At 35.8% G+C, this 25,058-nt stretch overlaps 1 protein-coding gene across 4 annotated transcripts in view; it reads right to left on the bottom strand.

The window, feature by feature from the left end:
• Positions 1 to 2,935: 2,935 nt before the first annotated feature.
• The window catches only part of NOX4 (NADPH oxidase 4), a 167,057-nt gene continuing 144,934 nt past the window's right edge, over positions 2,936 to 25,058 (bottom strand). For all 4 annotated transcript variants that reach the window (XM_047071699.1, XM_047071700.1, XM_047071701.1 and 1 more), the window contains 4 exons: positions 24,904 to 25,012; positions 16,972 to 17,040; positions 15,440 to 15,540; positions 2,936 to 3,056 (listed from right to left, as the gene is read on the bottom strand). In XM_047071699.1, coding sequence (XP_046927655.1) covers positions 2,936 to 3,056; positions 15,440 to 15,540; positions 16,972 to 17,040; positions 24,904 to 25,012 — 400 coding nt within the window. The remainder of the gene's footprint in view (positions 3,057 to 15,439; positions 15,541 to 16,971; positions 17,041 to 24,903; positions 25,013 to 25,058) is intronic.

The raw sequence follows: 25,058 nt of genomic DNA, 5'->3' as shown, positions 1-25,058 counted from the left end.
CGGTTAAGCGTCCGACTTCGGCTCAGGTCATGATCTCACGGTCCGTGAGTTCGAGCCCCGCGTCGGGCTCTGTGCTGACCTCTCGGAGCCTGGAGCCTGTTTTGGATTCTGTGTCTCCCTCTCTCTCTGCCCCTCCCCTGTTCATGCTCTGTCTCTCTGTCTCAAAAATAAATAAACGTTAAAAAAAAATTAATAAAAAAAGTTTATTTATTTTGAGAAGGTGAGAGAGCACGAGCAGGGGAGGGGCAGAGAGAGAGAGAATCCCAAGACAGAGAATCAGTGCAGAACCCGAGGTGAGTCCAGAATTCACCAACTATGAGATCATGACTTGAGCTGAAACCAAGAGTCTGTCGTTCAACCAACTGAGCCACCCAGGAGCCCCTCCCCCCATATTTACTTTTAATCAGGGTTCCAAAGAGATATATTACCCAGGTATGATTGATAACTACTAATCTAGTTTAAATGAAAAAATTTTAATCCCAGAGTGGGAGCAACTTGTTATATTCACACCACTAGCCAATGACATCCAAGGCCATAGAACTCAAAACCCCTCGGGAAGGCCTGGGTGGCGCAGTCGGTTAACTGGCTCTTGGTTTCAGCTCAGGTCATGATCTCGTGGTTTGTGGGTTTGAGTCCCACATCAGGCTCCACACTAACAGTGCAGATCCTGCTTGGGATTCTCTTTATCCCTCTCTGACCCTTCTCCTGCTCACGCTCTCTCTCTCTCCCTCTCAAAAAATAAAATAAAATAAATAAACTTAAAAAAAAAACAAAAACAAAAACTCAAACCCCTAAGGTTGCTCATGCATGCTAACATGCATGCAAATAGACTGTTTCTTCAACTTGCATCATCTTGCGAAAAAACTGTCTGCTTGTTGCAAAGGGCGAGGTTGTAGACATCTCAAAGATTCCATTTCAATTTTAACATTTATTGCCACCAAAATGACCATATGACAAAGATCTGTATGACAAGAAGTAGCCCCAGAGCAAAAAATCCCTCAAAAAACAAAACTCTCTTCTACATGTGTCATGAAAACCTAATTTATTACTACCTACAGAAGCAAAGATTAGCTGTGTTTAACACTTCATGTTTGAACATCAGCTAGAATTTAAAAGAGACAGGATGTTCATCTAGAATAGTAGACCTACCAAGAAAGATGTTTCTTTTTTTGAAAAATCTTCTACCTGTTTTACTGAAATTAGGTGTATTAATACAATCACATAAATAAACTATGATCAGTAAAGAGTCAGCATTGCACATCAAGCCTGTACTAACCCACAGTTCTTTTTCCTACTTCTGTTGTGTGTGTTTATGAAAATTCTTTTTAGTTTAGCAGGTGTTGCCAAGATGTATTGGTTATCAAATATGCCTTCAGAGCTAAATCTGCAGGAATATTGCACATTTCCCATATCCTTTTCTGATTATCCTTCCACAGAAGGAAGAAGAAAAAATTCCAAGGGAAGGAAGAAATATCTATAAGTAATATGTTTATGGGCATTCAATGCTAGATGTTTTAACATGCTTGATTGCTATCAGTGAATCAGAGCAAAAAGTAACAGTAGCATTTATCATGTTCTATTATACCATGCAATATTTTGACAGACAAGTCATTCTGCTTATTTCAGCTATATTCAATAGCAATTGATAGATGTCTACACAACAAAATCACTAAACTGCAAAAATGCCTTAATTCTTAAAGTAGGGAAGACGACTTTTCCTCTGAGCCAAGAATGAAATGGCCAGCAAGCCTAAATTGATAGGATCATGCAGTGTAGTCCCAACAGTGACTTGAAATTCAATAATTAGATTCTATCAAGACTCAGAATACCAGATGGTGCAACAAATAATATTCTTGATTCTGAACCTAAATACTAATGAAGTATTTCTTCTTGTGTAGAAAGTAAAGTACATGTTCTTTTGTTCAGGAATGGCACTGTACTTTCATTGTCTCCAGTATAAACCAATGTGTGGCAAAAGAGAGATGTCTTCTATCTTGGTGACCACTGAGAGACACAATGCTCTTTGGTCTCAAAGTGCAAATTAAAGTACCTTAACAGGCTAAAAATAAGACAATCTATTCTGGGGGGGGGGAGACGGAGTAAATAAAAATAATAGAGGCCAAAATGCTGAAAAAGGAAAGTCTATATATTTCTTTATAATTTAGAGTAATGATATTTTCCTCATTACTATGCAACAGTAATAGATTAAGTAAATTGTGGATGGAAAGGGCCTATTAAATCACTGTCTCTAATGCATGCAAAGGAGGGAAGATTTCCTTATAGACAGGAAAAAAGAAGAAAGAAAAATGTAAAAATAGATACTATATCAACATTTATAAAAGTTCATTTAGCATAAAGTCTACAGACATCAAACAGAGGTATTAGCATCAGTAGTGAGGAAGATTAGATACAAAGTACCCGTATTAATAGAGTCCTGTGCTATATCTTCAAACATCTAATATATTTGCCTGAAGCTTTTCAAAATCAAAGCTACTCTTGTTTAAACTCACGTAGAAAATGTAATCTGAGTTTCAATGAATTTTTAATTTTGTTCAATGTTGCATTTGTTCAACCAAAAACAATTTAAAGAGGACCAAGGCTATCAGCGTCACAGTGAGCAAGCACAGCTCCTCACTAGGGAGTTCTTGAATCTGCCATAAAAATCAACAGTGTGCATCTAATAGTTTTCTTTTAATCTGAGCATTGAAAAGTGAATCATCACATCAACTATTCTTCAGGGCCTCTTTGGTTTCCAGATTAAACATGTAATGTGACCTGTCATCTTGCCACATTCTCTGTATTTCCATTTTAAATAATCATAAATAAGAAAACCTTGCTACTCTTTGGTATGACACAGCTGGTTCATTCAGCTGAGTTTCAGTCTTAGAAATTGCACTCATTCCTTGTTCAGAGTCCTGGTTCATCTCAAAGGTTTTCAGCTGAAAGATTCTTTATTGTATTCAAATCTTGTCCCATATGAATTGTTTCGGTTACTCAGTTTATGAAGGGTCTTAGAAATTGAACTGGGTCCACAGCAGAAAACACCAACTGTTTTCCTGGTAAGACAGAGGAGAAAATGGAAAATCAGGTGAAAAATTAGGCAGAACATAACAAGAAGTATGTGTTACAAACATGTTTAAGGTATTAACAAAATCCAGTTATTGCTGCTTTGCATACTGAGTTAATTAATTTCTCAATTATTTCCAAATGTAAGTGATCACCATGAAGATACATTATTTACTTCATGCTATTCCCACTAGAAATCAGGATAGCTCAAAGAATGCAACTACGAGCACATATTTGCTTATTATCAGACAGAAAGTGAGAAGTCTGCCTTTAGCCTTTCCGTTACATGCAGAAACAAAATCAAGAACAGCAAGTGATAGATGTCCGTCCACACTGTGAGATCATGTCAGTCTTCTCTTACTAGATGCTTTATATGCATTTCTCTAAAGAGCCCATGAATTTGCACGGGCAGTGATGATTAAGACAAAGAAAAGCTACTACCAATTTGAAAGGATAATTTTAAGTAACTAATTTATATCCAAGTTGAAACAAAAGCATATTAATCTGTATACAATTCATTTTTTATTTATACACTCTAAGAACTGTAATAAATGCCAAACAGATTTTATTATTTGCTAACATAAAATTTTAGTAGATAAATTATACATATCCCTAACAAATAGACTAAATAAATCCCAGGAAGTAACTAGTATTTCACATTGATCTTCTTCCAAAATTTATTATTTGCATTGAATTCTTCCTGGGATATCAAAATTACTAACAATTCATATCATGTCTTAGGCAAATATAGTGTGTCCTCATTAGCTTGGCTGAGAATAATTGGTGCTGGAAAAACAAACCTGGTAAATCCACTTAAACGGGTATCAAGATTTTATAATAAATACTTAAACAATGGTTTTACTAAAACATTTCATCTTGAAAAATGAAACAAAGAACTACAAAAATAGAACTTGCACTTGCAGCCATGATGGAGTAGTGGAGACTAGATTTATCCTCATGCATTGAAAAACTAGGGGAAAAACCCCAATATATGAAGTAACATATTTTCAGATACTTGACAGTAGGTAGAACAGAACAGCGATTCACTAGAAAAAGAGAAAAAAACAAAAAACAAGAAACCAAGATGAGTCCAGCAATTGTCTCTGCTTATTGCCTGAAGGCAATCTACAGGCTGCAAAACAGGGAAATTCATGCTGAGATTGGGGCTCTGAGCTGAAGAGACAAAGAATGGAATTCATGGAGGACAAAACAGCTAGAATCTGTGAAGAATGTGGAAAGGAAGAGAGATTGGGGCACCTGGGTGACTCAGTCAGTTGAGTGCCCAACTTTGGCTCAGGTCATGATCTCATGGTTTGTGGGTTCGAGCTCCATGTTGGGCTCTGTGCTGACAGCACAGAGCCTGCATCATATCCTCTGTTTCCCTCTCTCTCTGTCCCTCTCCAGTTTGCATGCACTCTTTCTCAAAAATAAACATAAAAAAAAGAAAGAAAGAAAGAAAGAAAGAAAGAAAGAAAGAAAGAAAGAAAGAGTGATCCACAGAAGGAAGCTTTGGGGATCTGTAGAGGTGAACCCTCAAGTCTTTGGCTGAATACTGATTTGCTCAGGTGTGAGAGGAAACTACATGAATCTGGGTAAGGAAGTAGCAGAAAGCAGTAAGGCAAAACCATTCCGAGTTTACACAAGGTTGTGAATAATTCATATTCCCACAAACCAGAATGAAAAGATCTGTATTTCATTTGTGGGCAATGGATAGTATTCTAGAAAGTTATCACCTTGCTTGAGGCAAGAGGCAGGGTGGATGTTGGAAAACTTTGCCATAGATGGAAGGTGCCCTGGATCTATACTAACAAAGCTTAAAAGCAAGACTTAGGAAGATCAGACTGAATCCAAGTCACAAGACTGCATGCCTGAAACAAGTCCAACAATATTGAAAAGAAAGATCAAAATTTGGCATTTAACATCTAATGTTTATTTATTTATTTTGAGAGACAGTGGCGGGGGGAGCGGCACAGAGAGAGGGAGAGAGAGAATCCCAAGCAGGTTCTGTGCTGTCAGCCCAGAGGCTGACGCAGGGCTTGATCTCACGACTGTGAGATCATGACCTCAGCCGAAATCAAGAGCTGGATGCTTAACTGACTGAGGTACCCAGGCACCCTATGGCATTTAACATCTAAACTTCAAAATGTACAGTATCCAATAGAAAATTAGTAAGAGCTTTACAGAGCAAGAAATTATGAACCTTAACTAGGAGTGTTATGGGCTGAATTATGTCCCCTCAAAATTCGTATGTTGAAAAACCAAACCCCCAATACCTCATAATATAGCTGTATTTGGAGATAAAACGTTTAAAGATGTTATTAAGTTAAAATAAAGCTGTCAGAGTGTATCCTACTCCAGTCTTCAAGAATGTTTATAAGAAGAGAAAATGTGGACACATGAAGAGACATGAGAGGAGACACATGCACAAAGCAAAAGACCATGTGAAGAGACAATAAGAGGGTAGTCACCTGTAAGCAGAGGAGGGAGGTCTCAGAGGAAATCAACCCTGCCACCATCTTGATCTTAGATGTCCTGCCTCGAGAAATTTGAGAAAATAAATTTCTGTTGTTTAATCCACTCAAGTCTGAGGGATTTTGTTATGGAAGCAAGCCCTATCAAACTAATACAGGAGAAAGATCAGTCAATAGAAACAGGCCCAGAACAACAAATTTGATGGAATTATCTATCAGACATCATTGAAACAGTGATGAGAAACACCCTTCATTATATTCAAAGGTAAACATCAACATGATGGGAAGAGAAACAGAAGATTTTTTAAAGGCCTAAATGGAAATTCTAGTGATTAAATGTAATATTTAAAATGATAAATATACTGATGGGTTAACAGAAAAATAGGCACTGCAGAAGAAAAGATAATTAAACTTAAAGACCTAGCACTACAATCTATCCCAATGGACCACACCAAGAACAAAAATTGGGGAAAAAAAAATGAATAGAGGCTCAGTGACCTGTGGTACAATATCAACTAGTCTAACATGGATGGAATTGTAGCCCCAACATGAGACAAGGCAGAGGGAAAGAGAAAAAACACTTAAGAAATAGTTGCCCTTTTTCCAAATTTGAAGAAAACAAATACATAGATCCAAGGATCTAATGAACCCCAAAGAGAACATACGCAAAGAAAACCACGGTAAGTCAATTTAAAGTAAAACCAAAAATGACAGTTTTCAAAGAGAAAAACAAAAACAGCCAGAGGGGTAAAAGGACACTTTACAAATAATAAACAGCAGATGAAAGATGGAGTTCTTGTCAAAAACTATGCATGTCAGAAGGCAATGAAGTGACCTCTTCAAAGTGTTGAAAGACAAGCGAAAATGTCAACTGTACTATATCAAATTCTAAACAAAAATAATTTTCAAAACTGAGGAAGGAATACGAACTTCTTAAACAAAAGGTGAGAGAAATCAGCACCAGCAAACCAGCACTATAAAGTATATTAAAGGAAATTCTTCAGGACGGAGAGTGATATCAGAGGGAAATTTGCATCTACCTAGAGGAATGAAGAGCACCAAGATGGTAAATTGGTGAATAAACACAATGTGTATTTTACTTAATTTTTAATCTCTTTAAAATATAATTGATAGTTAAAACAAAAGTAATAACTATGCATTATGGAGTTTACAGTATATGAAGAAAGATGAATAAGAACAATAACCAAAGTGGGGCGCCTGGGTAGCTCAGTTGGTTGAGCATCTGACTCTTGATTTTGGCTCAGGTCATGATCTCAGGGTCATTAGATCTCAGTGCATTAGACTCTGCACTGAGAGTGGAGCCTGCTTAAAATTCTTTCTCTCTCAGGGCACCTGGGTGACTCAGTTGTTAAGCGTCCAACTTTGGCTCAGGTCATGATCTCACGGTTTATGAGTTTGAGCCCTGCGTTGGGCTGTCAGCGCAGAGCCCACTTCAGATCCTCTGTCCCCTTCTCTCTCTGCCCCTCCCCTAACTCATGCTTTCTCTCTCAAAAATAAATATTTTTTAAAAATTAATTAAATAAAATAAAAAAAAAGATTCTTTCTCTCCCTCTGCCTCTCTCCTCACCCCTTCCTGCTCATGCTCTCTCTCTTTCTCCAAAGAAAGAAAAGAAAGAAAGAAAGAAAGAAAAAGAAAGAAAGAAAGAAAGAAAGAAAGAAAGAAAGAAAGAGAGAAACCACAGCCAAAAAGATGCAGGGGGAATGGTAGTACATAAAGCAGTATAATATTATTCAGGGTGCACTGTGAAGCTAATGATATACACTCTAAACCTAGAATGTTTCTCTGATTTCAGCCTCATCAAAAGTACCTGAGGGACTTCCCAGACCACAAACCACCTGGTCCATGGACCACCCCTAGAGCTTCTGATACAGGAGACTTTGGATAGGGTTCAAGAATCTAACAAGTTCCAGGGGATGTTGGTCCAAGGAATGAAGTTTGGGAACCAATACCTCAAATAAAACACTAAAAGCAAACAGAGAAGTATGGCTAATATGCCAATATAGGAGTAACAAATGGAATCATAAATGTACTCAATCCAAAAGAAAGTAGATGAAGAAAGAAAAAGAACAAATGTGATAAATAGAAAACAACAGTAAATTGCTAGATATTTACATGCAAAGGAATGAAACCAGACCCCTATCTTACACCACTCACAAAATTAAGTCAGAGAGAATTAAAGACTTAGAGGTAAGGTCTGAAATCATCAAATTCCTAGAAGAAAATGGAAAAATCTCCTTGATAATAGTCTTGGCATTGATTTCATGGATAGGACACCAGCAGTACAAGCAATGAATGCAAAAATAAATATGTGGTATTACATCGAATTAAAAAGCTTCTACACAACACAAGAAATGCTCAACAAAATGAAAAGATAGCATATGGGATGGGAGAAAATATTTGTAAAAATACATATCAAATAAGGGGTTAATATCCAAAATATATAAGAAATACATACAACACAATAGCAAAAAAAGAAATAATAATTGAAGTAAAAATAGGCAAAGAACCTGAATAGACGTTTTCTGAAAAAGATGTTCAAACAGCCAAATGGCACATGACAGTGCTCAGCATCACTAATCATCAAGGAAATGCAAATCAAAACCACACTAGGATATCACCTCACACTTGTTAGAAAGGCTATCATCAAAAAAGATAAAGAGACAAATGTTGGCAAGGATATGGAGAAAGGGAAACTCTTGTACACTACTGTTGGGAATGTAAATTGGTACAGCCACTATGGATAACAGTATGGAGGTTTCTCAAAAAGTTTTAAATAGACTAGGGCGCCTGGGTGGCTCAGTTGGTTAAGTGTCCAACTTCAGCTCAGGTCACGATCTCCCGGTTCATGAGTTCGAGCCCTGCATTGGGCTCTGTGCTGACAGCTCAGAGCCTGGGGCCTGCTTCGGGTTCTGTGTCTCCCTCTCTCTCTGCCCCTCCCCTGCTTGTGCTCTGTCTCTCTCTGTCTCTCAAAAATAAAAACAAAATGTAAAAAAAAAAAAATTGTAAATAGAAGTACTATATGATCCAGCAATTCCTCTTCTATGTATACATCTGAAGGAAATAAAATTATTATCTCAGAAAGATACCTGCCCCTCCATGTTCACTGCAGCTTTATTAGAATAGTCAAGACATGGAAACAACCTCAGTGTTCATCAATGGATAAATGAATAAAGAAATCATGTGATATACATATAATTTATATATTAACTATTAATATCACACATACATACACGCATACACACAGAACAATATTATTCACCCATAAAAAAGAACGAAATCCTGCCATTTGCAACAACATGATTGCAACTGGAGGATATTGTACTAAGTGATATAAATCAGACAAAGAAAGACAAATACTGTGTAGAAACAGAGAGCATATTGGTGGTTGTCAGGGCCAGGCAAAAGAGGTAGGGAATGGGTGAAGGCTGACAGAGAATTATAAACTTCCAATTGTAAGAATAAGTTCTGGGAATGTAATGTACAGCATGGTGACTATAGCTAACAATACAGTGTTGTATATTTGAAAGGTGCTAAGAGAGTAGATTGTTAAAGTTTTCTTTACACACACACACAAATTGTAATTACATGAGGTGATGGCTGGCTGTGTTGACTAACTAACCTTCTTATGGTAGTCATTTTGCAATATATATACATATATCAAATCATTATATATATCAAATATTATACGGTACATATTCAATTTATATAATACTATATGTTAATGATATCTCAAGAAAGCTGGAAAAAATCAAACAATATTTTTTATTCCATGAAATAATAAAGTGTAATATATTTTGTAATGAATACATATAATATTATACATAGAATAATAATAATAATAATATGTAATGAAATAGTTTAAACACTACAATTAAAACCTCCAACTAAAAAATTCTGATATACATGAAACAAAAACTAATAGGACTATAAAGACAAATAAAGCTAGAGTTACAGTTGATGATTTCAACACTCCTCTCTGTAATTGATAGAAAAAACAGAAAATCAGTAAGCGTACTGAAGACCTAAATACCATTAACAACCAATTGTAACTAATATTTACAGTGTGCTCTATCCCCAGACAATGGAATATAAATTCTTTTCAAGTGCACGCGGAATGTTCATCAACACCGACCATATTTTGGGCAATAAAACACGTCTCAATACATTTTAAAGGATAGAAATCACAAAGAGTGTATTTTCTCAACAGAACCCAATTGAACTAGGAATCAAAACCAAAAAGATATATGTAAAATCCCCACATGTTTGGAAATTAAACAACATACTTCTAAAATAACCAATGGGTCAAAGAAGAAATCACATAGAAAACTTAAAAATATTTTGAAGTGTATAAAAACACAAACAAAACATATCCACATTTGTGTGATGTAGCTGAAGTGTGGAGAGGGAAGGAAATTTATAGTACTGAACACTTTTATTAGAAAATAAGGGGCGCCTGGGTGGCGCAGTCGGTTAAGCGTCCGACTTCAGCCAGGTCACGATCTCGTGCTCCGTGAGTTCGAGCCCCGCGTCAGGCTCTGGGCTGATGGCTCAGAGCCTGGAGCCTGCTTCCGATTCTGTGTCTCCCTCTCTCTCTGCCCCTCCCCCGTTCATGCTCTGTCTCTCTCTGTCCCAAAAATAAATAAACGTTGAAAAAAAAAATTAAAAAAAAAAAAAAAGAAAATAAAAAGGGTCTGAAATCAATGATATAAGGTTCTACTTTAAGAAACTAGCAAAAGAAAACCTAAGTAAACCCCAAGTGAGAAGAAAATTAAAAAGAAACATGAAAATAAATTGCCTTATACATAATACAATTTAGATTATTATTAAAACCAGATATAGACACACTAGATCTGAAACCTAGTAACACACTAGGTTACTTAGATTGAATAAAATTGAACAATTCAATTTACACCACCAAAAAACAAAAACAAACAAAAAACCTAGTGTGGCTTTCATGAAAATGAGTAGGCAGTGAGTCATTGTTTGTTTGTGTACATTCTCTGTCATGCTGCATTACAGTAAGATAACATTACTTTCTTCACAGGGCAATTATAAAGTTCATTTTTCAATTTTTACAGATTTCCTGATGGCTTCTCTTAAATTATTTTTTCTTGAGAGGGAGAGAGCATGAGCGGGGGTGGGGGTTGGGAGGGAGGGGGAGAGAAGGAGAGAGAGAGAGGCAGAGAGTGAGAGAGTGAGAGACAGAGAGAGAGAGAGAGAGAGAGAGAGAATCCCAAGCAGGCTCCATGCGTAGTGCAGAACCCCATGCAGGGCTCTATCTCACAACTGTGAGATCATGATCTGAGCTGAACTCAAGAGTTGGATGCTTAACCCACTAAGCCATCCCAGTGCCCCTAAAATCATCATTTTTAAGGCACCCATATATCATATTTTTTACATTTTTGTATTTCAGTTGTTAACTAGGTTAACTCTAGTAGATCTTTGTGTAATTTGAGGAGTTCCCCAGTGTGAGTTTCACTAACAATGAGATCCTGTAACTTTTTCAAGATCTACACTTAATCTCTGCAATCCATTTGCACTAAATTTGTATTTGGTTTCTGCAGTCCAACAACCATCTGGAGATTTATCTACAAAAACTTTGCTGAGATGGGTAGAAATAGATGTTAAGCAGAGAATGTTGTTTGGGGCCAGATGTTGGGAACCAGTTCCATAATGTTCAACATATTTGTGCATATTGTATATTTGTGCATATTATACCAATCGTTGTTTTTCCGTGCAGATTTGCAAGTGTGGGATCTCATAATAATGACAGTTTATTCATTCCTTGTGAATATAGATTCAGAAGGTTTGAGTGACTTGACCCAGGGACATAAGATCGAATGTGAGAGATCAGACCCAGGTATATTTAAAAAATACAGCATCCCTTCTTAATTAAAACCCTCAACAAAGTAGGGATAAAGGGAACACACCTCATCATCATAAATATACAAAAGACCCACAGCTAGTATCATCCTCAGTGGGGAAAAACTGAGAGCTTTTCCTCTAAGGTCAGGAACAAGACAGGGATGTCCACTCTCACCATTGCTATTCAGTATACTACTGGGACTAGAAATCCTAGCCTCAGCAATCAGACAACAAATATAAATAAAAGCATCCAAATGAACAAAGAAGAAGGCAAAGTTTCCAATTCGCAGACGACATGGTACTCTATGTAGAAAACCTGAAAGACTCTACCCAAAATTGCTAGAATGGATACAGAGATTTGTATTTTTTAAAACACCAGGAGGAAGATATACAGATACGGTCTCAAACATTTTACTCAATCCCAGAGTATTAGTTCTCTACTCCAAAGGCCACATAAAGTTAATCCTTTATTTCTCCTTTTGTATAATGCATACATTTGACTAATTTATGATATGATACGCATTTTTATTACAAGTAAGAGGAAACTGGACTTTGGTTAGGCATAACGAAAAATTTCCTGACATGCTTTTAATACTGAATGGCTTATGAAGTAATATCTAGAATCTTTTTATACTTTTGAAAAATTAGTTGTTGACTTTTGGTGTATTATAGTTAATATTCTGCTGTAATACACATAATGAACACACCTCACTTGCAACATCTCACTGTCCCTAAGAGGGACATGATAAAATAAAATTGCTATTCTTTCTATTTGGGACAATGTTTTGCTGTAAATAAAGCACATTGAACTTTACAGTCAGAAGATAGGGTTCATGTATAAATTCTGACTCATTAACCATAGCTTGAGATAAATCATTACCTTTTGGGTCCTAGTTCCTTCTTTTGTCAAATAATGATGAAAATAGGGTGACTTCAAAAGCTCCTTCACTTTCCTTGATCATGTAATACCATTACATAATTCATTTCCTGAATTTAAATTTTTTTTTTTCAACGTTTACTTATTTTTGGGACAGAGAGAAACAGAGCATGAACGGGGGAGGGGCAGAGAGAGAGGGAGACACAGAATGGGAAACAGGCTCCAGGCTCTGAGCCATCAGCCCAGAGCTCGACGCGGGGCTCGAACTCACGGACCGCGAGATCGTGACCTGGCTGAAGTCGGACGCTTAACCGACTGCGCCACCCAGGCGCCCCTCATTTCCTGAATTTAAAAAAGCCACACAAGGAAGGAACCACCTCATACATGTGTGCAAAGTAAATTGAGCATAAACTGATTCAGCCTTTTGGTTTTGATAGGACAGTATTTAAATGTGTATACTCTTTGCGCCAGCAATTCCATTTCAAGGATTCTAACCTTGAACTGCAACTCCCAAAGAGCCTGAGAAAGTATGAGCAAAGATAATTACTATAGCACTGTTAGTAATGGTAGAGAACTGGAGGTAACCTATATATCCATACTGTAGAATACTGTGAGGTAGAATTACATGGAAATCATCCATGAACAATATATGAGTGTATCTGAAAAAGACTACATTAAAGAATTCTATGTAATAGATTCATTCAATTTGCATTAAAATTTAAGGTTCATATTTTCAGTATATAGATTTTAAATATATATGCATACATATACATGTACATGTATAAGTATGTATGTATGTGACTTTATATATTCTTTCAGTAATTCATGTACATGAGGTTAACCAAAATTTTGTATCTCAAATGAGGACTTCTCTTTAAGTAGCACCTTTTTTCTAGTTAATGAACCTTAAGATGTTCATCCATTCTTTTCCTAAATATGCCATGTAAAAATTCTTTAAAAATAATGCGTTTTTAGGTGCTTGGCCAGAGCAAATACAGAAAGTGAAAGTGTTGTACAAAATGTCAACAGCAGATGGTATACACTTGTTCTTCTTAAACCAGCTTTGCTGTTTAAAGGAAATGAACAACCAAGCAAATAAACATACAAAATCAATCTAAATCATGAACAGTTTAACTAATGAGAATTCTTAAGAAGGAACCAAAGAAATCAAGAATCCCAATCTAATTTCTTATAAATGATCCTTTCCTGTAATAGAATTTGGTTTCCGGATTGAGGAAAAACAATAGCAACAATAACAAAATCCCAAAGTTTTCATCACTATACCAAGAAAATTAACAAAAGGATGCTTGTCAGGAGTCAACCATATACTTTTTTTTAAATTTTGTTCCCGGGGCTCCAGGAGCCATTACAATTCCTAAAACAAAATCTCTGAAGATGGAGCCAGGAGCCATGATACATCAGTGATTCTTTCAATAAATTGTATTTATCTAGGAATTCATGAACTGAAGCATTTTTAAAACTCTTCATCTGATAAGCTGTCTCATTTATTCACAAATATCCTTTTTATATTTATAAAAATGTATTTTTTTTAATTGTGAATTGATTAACTATATACTAGTAATTGTAATAGTAAATCAATCTAGGAGAGCAACAAAGGATATTTTAAAAATTAAAACTTCAATTTATGTACATTCTTATTACAGAAGTATGTTTACTTAAGCAACAAAAATACAATTAGTTCAAATGTAAAAACATATTGAATTTTGATAAATTCTATAGGTTAAATACAATGGAAATACAAGTTCAAGTAGAAAAAATAATGTATGGGCGCCTGGGTGGCTCAGTTGGTTAAGCGTCTGACTTTGGCTCAGGTCATGAGCTCATGGTTCGTGAGTTAGAGCACCATGTTGGACTCTGTGCTGACAGCTCAGAGCCTGGACCCTGCATTAGAGTCTGTGTCTCCCTCTCTCTCTCTTTCTGCCCCTCCCCCGCTCATGCTCTGTTTCTCTCTCTCTCTCAAAAATAAATATTAATAAAAAAATTTTTTAAAGAAAAAATAATGTAAAATTTCCAATTGCTAACGAAAGCTTTTTGTATATCTTTTTATTTATTTATTTATTTATTTATTTATTTTATATATATATATATATATATATATATATGAAATTTATTGACAAATTGGTTTCCATACAACACCCAGTGCTCATCCCAAAAGGTGCCCTCCTCAATACCCATCACCCACCCTCCCCTCCCTCCCACCCCCCATCAACCCTCAGTTTGTTCTCAGTTTGAAAGCTTTTTGTATATCTTTACAAATATATGAGGTTGGTATCAAAAAACTGATATTTTAATTCCAGTAGACAGGTTTAAAAGAGTTACATTAATTTTAAAATGTCAGCATGTGCAATATGTTAGAAATTAGAGCCTTTGCAACTATTTAAACTTATGATGAAACTATTTCAATACCAAATTTAAAATGTGTGAGTGGGTATATTGTTTTCAAAATACTCTTAGAATTCTTATAGACCACTGCCTTGAACAATAAGTTTACAAAAAAAGGGGAGTTGTGGCTAGTCTGTGCCTTACAGTGAATGCTTTCCTTAAACGGTAATCTCTTTAGACCATAGACACGTATTTCATAATACTAAGATTGTTCATAGAATTATAGCTTCCAAGAAAAAAAATTATGTTTGGAAATACTCCTGTATTAGAGACTCCATATTACCACTAAGGATTTTAAAAGTTTATTCATTCTGATAAAAAAAAATGCAAATGCCTGATTCTTAAGTGCATTCATTGTTAGAAATGCTGGTAGAGTTCCCTTGTTTGCCAACATGATTTTGAAAAATTTTTCCAGTGATCACCTGATACATGATGTTGGAATGAATACCCATTTTAATATGGGTCTATGCAAATTTGAAAGTACGTAGGATAGTTTCCTCATAAATTCTTTATAGACTATTTCTAAGCCAAATTTTAATTATTTGATGTTACAGATATGTGTGAGGTGGTCCCTGACTTGCTTCCTTCTTTGAGAGTGATAATTGAGTGTTTAAGTGACTTTGCCATTTGTAAACCCATTACCTAATTCATCTTTAAAAACTACATGCTATGACTTGAGAATACTTTAATTTGATCATTAGCCACATGGTAAATTTCCTGAGAATTAGTACTTACCCTCTGTTACATTTTGCTATTTCATCAAACAGAAGTTTCCACCGAGGACGTCCAATAAAAAGTCTTGAATTCAGTGCTTGGTATTTTTCTCCAATTATCTTCTGCCAAAAAGAAAGCACTATATTTTATATGACACAGAGTTGGACGAATAACTTATTTCTCTAACATCATTTTCTACTGGTGCTGTGGCTTCCTACCAAATTGCTGTGATTTAAAGAATATAAGTATCAAATGGCAAGCTATTAAGTATAGTCATTTAGAAACATCATTTCCTTCCTCTTTTCCTTTAAAATCCATTATGTTCTTGAATTCCATTATTACAAATGGCTGATCTTCCTAGACTTCAGTTAGTTGCTTCATTTTTAACAACCACAATGTTAAAGAAGGCATTTTAATTGCCTACTCTCAAAAAGGGTGTAGCACATAGACTTTATTGAAGTGTTTTTGCACTGCAAATACAGTTGTCATATTTGGCTCATTGTAGGAGTAAAATACTACAAATTGTCATCATAAATTTTGGGAAATGATCCTAGACAAGACAGCCTAAGACAGAAGAGCTCCACATCTTGAGTCGATCAACAAAATAACTTCTAACGGGTTGGTGTTTGCAATTAACAGAATATTAGATCTGGATTGGCAATGAAGGGTCAGAGGGAAGTGAGAAGACAGGGGGAGAGTGTCTGAGTCCCAGGCAGACAAATGGAGAACCAATGCAATTTATGCTCCATACCTTAATTACAGCCATACCATGAGGAATAATGATACTGACTTGCTTCATGAGAATAGGAAAATGAAATATTTTTTTTACATACCAAATGGGGTAGAAATCTGACTAGAAAAAATAGGGTTAGGTTAGTTTTGAAGTAACTGACAAGCATTCATAGTTTGTATTCAAAGTATTATAGAAAATATATAATGGAAAATACTAAAATAAAACTTGTAAAAGCATTCATGCCCAGATTTATACACCTGTGCAGCACTTCCATGCCTCTGTAAACCTCAGCTTCCTCATCTATAATGTGAGGATGGCAATATCATCTACCTCTTGGATCTGTTGCAATTACACAAGATAATGAATATGAGATGCTGAGCACAGGGTCCCTAGTATAGTAAGTACATGATGCGTAATGGCTATTACTATGTTGTTTAGTTTCCCTTGAAGAGAAATAAGCTTAACTACATATGATCTTATCTTGTCTCTCCACATAAAAACTCCCCTCGATGAACACAATCATGAGACTGTTCGCTCATGGTCTGATTTCTGGAGGTGAAGAGTTTGAGATAACAGTGAAAAGGAGAGAGATGAACTCAAAGGTCTGTTCCCGCTCCCTGTGAGGAGGACAGATGAAAGACCTAATACGGTTAGCTTCAAGGACAAGCCATGGGTTTTCTGGACACATTCCAAAAGAGGCCTTCCTCTGGGAAACTTCTATTCAAACCACCTGCAGAAATGTTCTTCCAGCATGGCCCTTAGAGTAGATCTTCTATTATCAAGAGGCTTGTTTAATTTATGAAAACATCCAACCACATACCTGTATCCCATCTGTTTGACTGAGGTACAGCTGGATGTTGACATAGTCAGGTCTGTTCTCTTGCCAAAACTGAGAGGACATAAAAGTAAATAGACATGAGAATTCCTTCCGTGTACTCAGACTTTCTCCTATTCTAACATATGTGATTCTACAATTTAAGATGTATGGTGTCTAATCACAGTCAACCTTTACTAGCAAATGTGTATATATACATAGGTACATATATGCATGTCATATACATGCCAGATTCTGACATTAATAATGTGCGCCTATTGGCACAATTAGTGCAAGCAGTAGTAGTAGTGATAAGGGAATAGTAGATGGTAGCAGTGCAAGACAACAATCCTGTTATCTTATTTCACTTTTTAATTTTTTTAGAGAGAGAGATAAAGAGAGTGAGTGGGTGAGAGAGGGACACAGGGGGAGATAGAGAGAGAGACAGAGAGAAAGAGAGACAGAAGAGAGAGAGAGAATCCCAGTCTCCACACTCAGCATGGAGCTACACATGGGACTCAATCCACTACCCTGGGATCATGACCTGAACCGAAATCAAGAGGTAGGATGCTCAACTGACTGAGCCACCCAGGAATCCCTATGTTATCTTTATACATACAAAACCAAGCATGTGAAATATTACACTGATATCCCCTAAATCCTTTCCCTGTATCTCTTATTTTATTCCTTAAGAGTCCCTAAATTAGAGCCAAGAGTTCACTCCTAAAGAACATGATTTTCTTTAAAAAAAAACAAAAAACAAACCACAAATAATGATATAAAATATGCATGCTAGGAATCACAAAAAAAAATGCAAAACAAACAAAAACAAAAACAAAAGGCAGAGTTCTTATTCTTGCCTTCCTCTTACTCGGCAGTAGTATTCCTTGTACAAAAATGTATGAGGCTGTAAACATACCTGCCAAAATAAAACAGTCTCAAAAAAAAATCTCAAACATTTCAATGCCTTGAAAAATAAAATAAGAAAAATATCACCTAGAGGAAAATAAACTCAGCAAAGAGGGTAAAAGGGTTGTTCTTGTCTCTGTATGCTGCCTTTTTCTAGAAGACAAAAATGAACCTACTAATAATTGGCCTTCCTCTGAATGAACCCTGACTTCTGAAATCTGTTATTTTAAAAATATTTTTGCACCTGAAATTAATATTACACTGCATGTTAGCAAATTGGAATTTAAATAACCTAAACTGGAATTTAAACAAAAATTTTAAAATATTTTTAAATGTTATACAAATGTAAGTTTAAAAATAATTTTTATAATTTTTTTTTTTATTTTTAAAAGTATTCTTCTTCTTAGGGCCTCCTTTCATCACCCTGATAAGGACAAGGCATCAAAAGTGGAAGAGAAGGAGAGGAGCACCTCCACCTGGTGGGCTCCTTGGAGAACAGAGAGGAGTGTTTGAGGTGTGGATCCCAGGAAAGGCATCAATAGGAACAGCACTTCTTCAAAAGACAAAACATTTCTTGAACAAAGATCAACATAGCAGGTTTGCTTTAGATGGTAATGTTTTGTTGGACTTTACTGCAGCAAGAGGATCCACCGATTCAAAGTATTATTTTTATATTATACTATGATACATTATCTACATTATCTACAGTGGCCAAGTTTATAGCAACATTATCTACAATGGCCAAGTTATGGAAACAGCCCAAGTGTCTGCCGACTGATGAATGGATAAAGAAGATGTGGTATATATACAATGGAATATTACTCAGCTATAAAAGCAAATGAAAACTTGCCATTTGCAATGACATGGGTGGAGCCAGAGAGTATAATGCTAAGTGAAATAAGTCAGAGAAGGACAAATGCCATATGATTTCACTCATATGTGTAATTTAAGAAATAAAACAAACACGCATAGGGAAAAAAAAGAGAGGGGGCAAACCAAGAAACAGACTTTTTTTTTTAATACACTCTTAACTATACTGAATGGTTATCAGAGAGGAGGTGGGGTGGGGATAGGTTAAACAGGTTATGGGGATTAAGGAGTGCACTTGCAAAGAGCACCAGGTGATGTATGGAAGTGCTGAATCACTATATTGTACACCTGAAACTAATATTACAGTGTCTGTTATAACTAACTGGAATTTAAATAAAATTTAAAAATAAGTATTTAATTTAATTTAATTTAATATAAAAAATGATACATTGGGACTCAAAGTAGAAGTTTCAGGAATGCAAAAAAAAAAAAAGGCACATTGCAAATGGTGGGGGGGTTAAGTAGGGTTTCATCACCCCTCTGGCCCCATTTACCGTGGGAGGAACACGTGGCAGGTGACTTGTCTCTCTTCCCATATTGGCCCTGAGACTTCTAAGGATTTACTCACTCATCTAGGCCTCAGGTTTTTCATCAGGACAATGGTAGGGCTGAATGTCATCATCTCTTTTCAGATGTAAAACTATACATTTTCTGACAGGTGGAAACTCTGAGTTATAAAGCCCCAATAAAAACATATTTACTTTAAAAGTGATAAATGATCATTCTCAGCTCCCATCATACTCTTAAAATATAATCGTTAATTATATACCATCAAATAGCTGCCTCAAGTTACAGCCAAATGCTAAATTCATTTTTAGGCCCTTTCGGAACTGAATGAGGATTTATGACTTTTAGTTCCAAAAAAACAGAAGTTTCTAGATGCCAGTGATGAATAGCACCTCAAAAAACACGTGGCTTTTGTTGATTCTTGTCTTAAATGTTTACCAGGATGCTGTTCTGAGATCAGTCCAATGACTCCTGCATCGATAACTGGTATTTGGTACCCACAGCCCCTAGTAAGAACTATGGAAATTTGAATGATGTTTTTAATGATGTCAATGTCTCCACTTTAACCTACCCCTCAATGAAGATAATAATATCTACTAAAGGAACAATTTTCTACAAATAAAAGGAAAAGGGAAAAAAAATAAGGGAAAAAATAAATATATGGATCAACACAATCTTGCAAATAGATTAGGACTGTAGGATCATGCACAAATATTATGTTCTTCATTTTTACTTCTCCTGCCTATCACCCTTCCTTATTTTTCTCACAAATAAAAAATAACAGGATGTGAGTCCTGGAAGGAACTTTACAGATCACTAAGAGGAATCATGGTAATCATTTCTTAAATGCCTTCAAAATGATAGATACTTTAGATATGTTAAAGCTAAGTCTCACATCAGGTTTCAAGTGCTGGTAGCCTCCTTTACAAATTGAAAGTATAAATCAGGTTTATAGAGATTAAGTGATTTACTCAAGGACTTGCAGTTCATATGAGGTAGAACCACTGTTCCATTGTAAATGACAGAATCCAAATGCCTGATGTAGCCTTGATCCCTCATTTTGATTTTGCCAATATGACCCACAGAGGTGAAGTGACTTGGAGTAAGTCATGTGGTTAGATATTAGCAGAGCTGGTACCAGATCACCTGACATCTGGCCCCGTGGTCTCCTTCATTCACCAGGTTGGGACAATCTGCCCAAGCAAGATCCACTTAAGATCCACATTTGTCATCACGGCAGATAGTCTATCACCAAGACAGTCACTAGGGCAACTAAGGTAACTTTGTCTTAGGCATTCTAGAATAATGTGAAACACAGTGGGAACAAGATTGAAAGACTCTATATTTTCATTGGTTTCAAAAACATTTTCACCTACTCTCACATAAACTGTATGTAAAGTCACTATGCTGTATTGCAGTTGATCTCTCTGTCTGTCTGTCTCTCTCTCTCTCTCTCACACACACACACACACACACACACACACACGCACACTCTGAACTTGGTAACACAGTTGCAAACACATCATCCTTAGAGGCAAAACTGAAGGACCAATGTTCATCCCACTGATGTGAAAAATCAAAATCTGGGTGCAGAAGTGTGTATAGAAGATAGTCATCACTGTATTGTTTACACTAGTTTAAAGCTTGTATATTATTTACTCCACAGAATCTTAAGGATAAAGCACATCCATCAAAAAACTTGAAATGAAAACATAAATCTTAAGATTCAACTCCTTTGAAGGTCCAGCCACTTAACATTCTTGTCTTTCCTTTAATCCTTTCCTTCCCTACTACTTGCCTTATACAACATCTATTATTCAAATGTGCCTTTCCTCATCTTGGATCCAATTATGGCCTTTTATTTAAAAAAAAGTACAGCTTTTAGATATCAGTTCAAGAAAGATTAAAAAATTAGAAAAACAAAAGGTAGAATTAGGAAATCCCATAAGTAATACAACTGGTTAATAATCATATGAAGAGAGGTTCAATCTTATTAGCATTCAGGAGAAAATAGAATGAGATCTCACTGTTTAAGAGATTGGTAGAAATTAACAAGATTGGTAATATAATGTTTTAAAATAAATGTCTCTCATACTCTTTGGTAGAAATGAAAATTTCTCTTTGGAGAGTGTTTTATCAGTATATATTAAAAATTTAAATTCATTCACAACCTCCTCATAACCTCCAACTCAGAAAGTCAGTCCTGGGGATCAACCCAGGAAAAAATACTCACAAATCGAAGAGTGGTGATTTTGCTCTTAAAAGCTTTTCCTCCTTTAGCCTCAAAGACAGAACTCTCTCATGGTTTTCCTGCTAACTCACTGGCCAGTCTGACCAGCCTCCTTTGTTGGCTGTAATTCATCTTCTGTGCCTCCAGAAACTGCAATATCCCAGAGCTTGATGTTTTCACACACACTTCCAAGATCTACATTTATATCAGTCTTGCTCAAATCCTTTCAATGGCTTCTCATCCCTCCTGTTTGTCCCCTCCTGATTCAGCAGGTCCCTGGTAGGTCCCAGGAATCTGTACTTTTTTTTCCCCATTGTGGTAAAATATACATAACTGTCCTTAAGTGTACAGTTCATGACATTAAATACGTCCACACTGCTGTGCAGCCATCACCACCATCCACCTCCAGAACCGTGTCATCTTTCTAAACTGAAACCCCATGCCCACCAAACAATAACCCTCTGTTCATGTTTCCTGAGTCCTTGGCAACCACTGTTCTACTTTCTGTGTCTATGAACTAGACATCTATGTACCTCATATAAACAGAGTTGTACAATATTTGTCCTTTTACGTCTGATTTAATTCATTTAGTATAACATTTTCGAGGTTCATCCACACTGCACTTCTCAGAACTTCATTCTTTTTTAAGAAATATTATTCCCTTCTATGTATATGCCACATTTTCTTTATCCATCACCAGGCGTTTGGGTTATTTGGCTATTGTGAATAATGCTGCTATGAATACCGGTGTACAAATATCTGTTCAAATCCTTGCTTTCAGTTCTTCTATCTCCAGAAACCATTTATTTTTTGCATAAAATCCAAAGACTTTATGTCATCCACTTTTCCTCCAAAACATCATACACACCAGGTCTCTCTCTGATTGATTCTCTTACTATTTTTCCCCTTTCTTACTTTGCTTTGCCCACACAGATTTCTTTCATCTTCCCAAACTACCAAGCATACGACTGCATCAGAGCCCTAGCCTATGGAGTTAGATCCCCTTTTCTACAAGATTTCTGCCTAGTCTGCTCATTCATTTCACTAAGGGCTCTGCTAAAATACCTTTCTGGGAGCTGAATTCCCAATTACACAATATATAATTAGTGTGTCCTTTATGGTTTACTCTGTTGCTTTATCCCACTTTCTTTTTCTTCTTTGTCCTAATCAGAATCAGGCATCCTATGTATTTAGTAGTTTGTTGTCTATCTTCCCCACTTAGGATGAGCTCAAAAACTTGTTTTTGTTTTGCTCTCCAATGTAGCTCCAGGTCCCAGAACAGTCTGTGATTCATGGCAGGCAATGAGTGATTATTTGATGAGTGACAGAATGACAGACTGAATAAATGAATATCTGCATACAAAGACATGTATGATACTCACTGCAGTGTTCTTTGTAATAAAAAAGATTCATCATTAAGGGATGGTTAAATAAAGTACTAAGTACATCTATATTACAAAATACTCTATAGCAGTAAAAGAATGATGTAACTCTATTAAGTGCTATTATTAAAAATGTTCAAGACATAGTGATAAGCTTAAAATAAGCAATTTATAGAACAATACAAATAGTACGGTAGAATTTATACAACACTCTTGAGTTACCTCTGGTTACACAGATTGGGTGAGGAAAATATTAAGGGAGGATTTGGTTTATCTGAATGATTTGACACTTTTCCAAAGAAGGCATATGGATTACCAAGAGACACATGAAAAAAATGCTCAACATCACTAATCATTGTGAAAATGCAAATCAAAATCACAATGAGATATCACCACATATCTGTCAAAATGGCTAGTATTAAAAAAGAAATAGTAAGTGTTCATGAGGACATGGAGGAAAGATAACCCTCATGTACTGCTGGTGGCAATGCAACCACTGTGGAAAACAATAAGAGAAGTACCTCAGAATATTAAAAATGGAAATACCATATGATCCAGTAATTCTACTACTGGGTAATTTACCCAAAGAAAGTTCAGACACTAATCTGAAAAGACATACGCACCCCTATGTTTATTGCAGCATTATTTGCAATAGCCAAATTTTTGAAGCAACTTAAATGTTTTCCGATACATGAATGGAATGTTCCTATATACATATGTATATATATAGAGAGAGAGATAAATGAGAAATATATATATTATATATATAATATATATATAATGAGAAATAAATCTTGTCATTTGCAACAATATGGATTGACCTAGAGGGTATTATGCTAAGTGAATGAAATCAGAGAAAGACAAATACCATATGATTTCACTTCTATGTAGAATCTAAAAAACAAAACAAATAAGGCACCCAGGTAGCTCAGTCAGTTAAGTGTCCAACTTTGGCTCAGGTCATGATCTCACGACTCATGAATTCAGGTCCTGTATCAGGTTCTGTGCTGACAGCTCAGAGCCTGGAGCCTGCTTTGGTTTCTGTGTCTCCCTCTCTCTCTCTTCTCCTCCCCCACTCATACTCTATCTCTCTCTCAAAAATATAAACATTAAAAATTTTTTAAAACACAAAACAAACATACAGAAATAGGCTCATAAATACAGAGAACAAACTGGGGGGTAGCCAAAGGGAAGGGGGGTTGTGGTATAGATGAAACAGGTGAAAAGGATTGAGAGGTACAGACTTCCAGTTATAAAGATGAAAATTATAGCATAGGGGAGCTAGTCAATAATTTATAATAACTTTTTATGGTGAAAGATTATGACTACATGTATTGTGGTAAGCAGTTTGTAATGTGTAATTGTCAAATCACTATGCTATACATCTGAAACTAATAAAACACCGTATGTCAACTATCCTACAACTAAAAAGAAAAAATTTATAGCAAAAATGCTTATTTGTATTACTTGTATAATTTGCAAAAATTAAGATCTATATATCAACAGATAAATAAAAAGCTACATGTAGGATAGATGAAGGAGGCCTGCTTTTTATTTAAGAAATAAAACTTAGAATTTGGGATTTTCGACATTCTGCCTAGTGTGCCAAAAGTTTGGTGATGGTCCATTTGGAATATTAAAGGCGGAAATAAGAGATTAGAGCTAACAGAACGAAGGATGGAAAGTATAGTAGCAACCGCCTGCTGATGTGGCCCTCTACATGCTTTCCCTCATCACCCCATATGCATACCTCATGGACCATAAGCCTACATTTCCAGGTTAAAATATTCTACATTAAAACACAAATATGAGCATTTCTATGTTAAAAAATACCATAGATATATACACATATTCTCAGATAGCAACATCTGAAAATGTGCGTACTAAATTATTAACATGCTATTCCTGTTCTCTTAAGAATTTTTTCTCGTTCTTTCAACTTATCTGCATATTTCCTGGTTTATTCTATAATAAGTATTATTTTTGTCACTTGAAAAAAAATAGTATTTTTAATGAAAAAAATAACCAACCGAATTTTACCTTGTTGTGTAACACACAGAGTAAGTCTGCAAACCAACGGAAGGACTGGATGTCTCTGCACACCCAAATAAAATATAGTCTTCTGAGCTTGTACGGTTCCCAGTCATCCCTGTAAAATTAAAAGAACGCAGCAGGGATTAGGATGAAAAAAAAAT

The sequence above is a fragment of the Lynx rufus genome, unplaced genomic scaffold, assembly GCF_022079265.1.
Source record: "Lynx rufus isolate CCGP_SWC_20201006 ecotype Redwood Valley unplaced genomic scaffold, mLynRuf1.p SCAF_9, whole genome shotgun sequence".
Taxonomy (NCBI): domain Eukaryota; kingdom Metazoa; phylum Chordata; class Mammalia; order Carnivora; family Felidae; genus Lynx; species Lynx rufus.
Note: the sequence above shows the minus strand (reverse complement) of the source record. Positions and strands in the feature narration are given on the sequence as shown.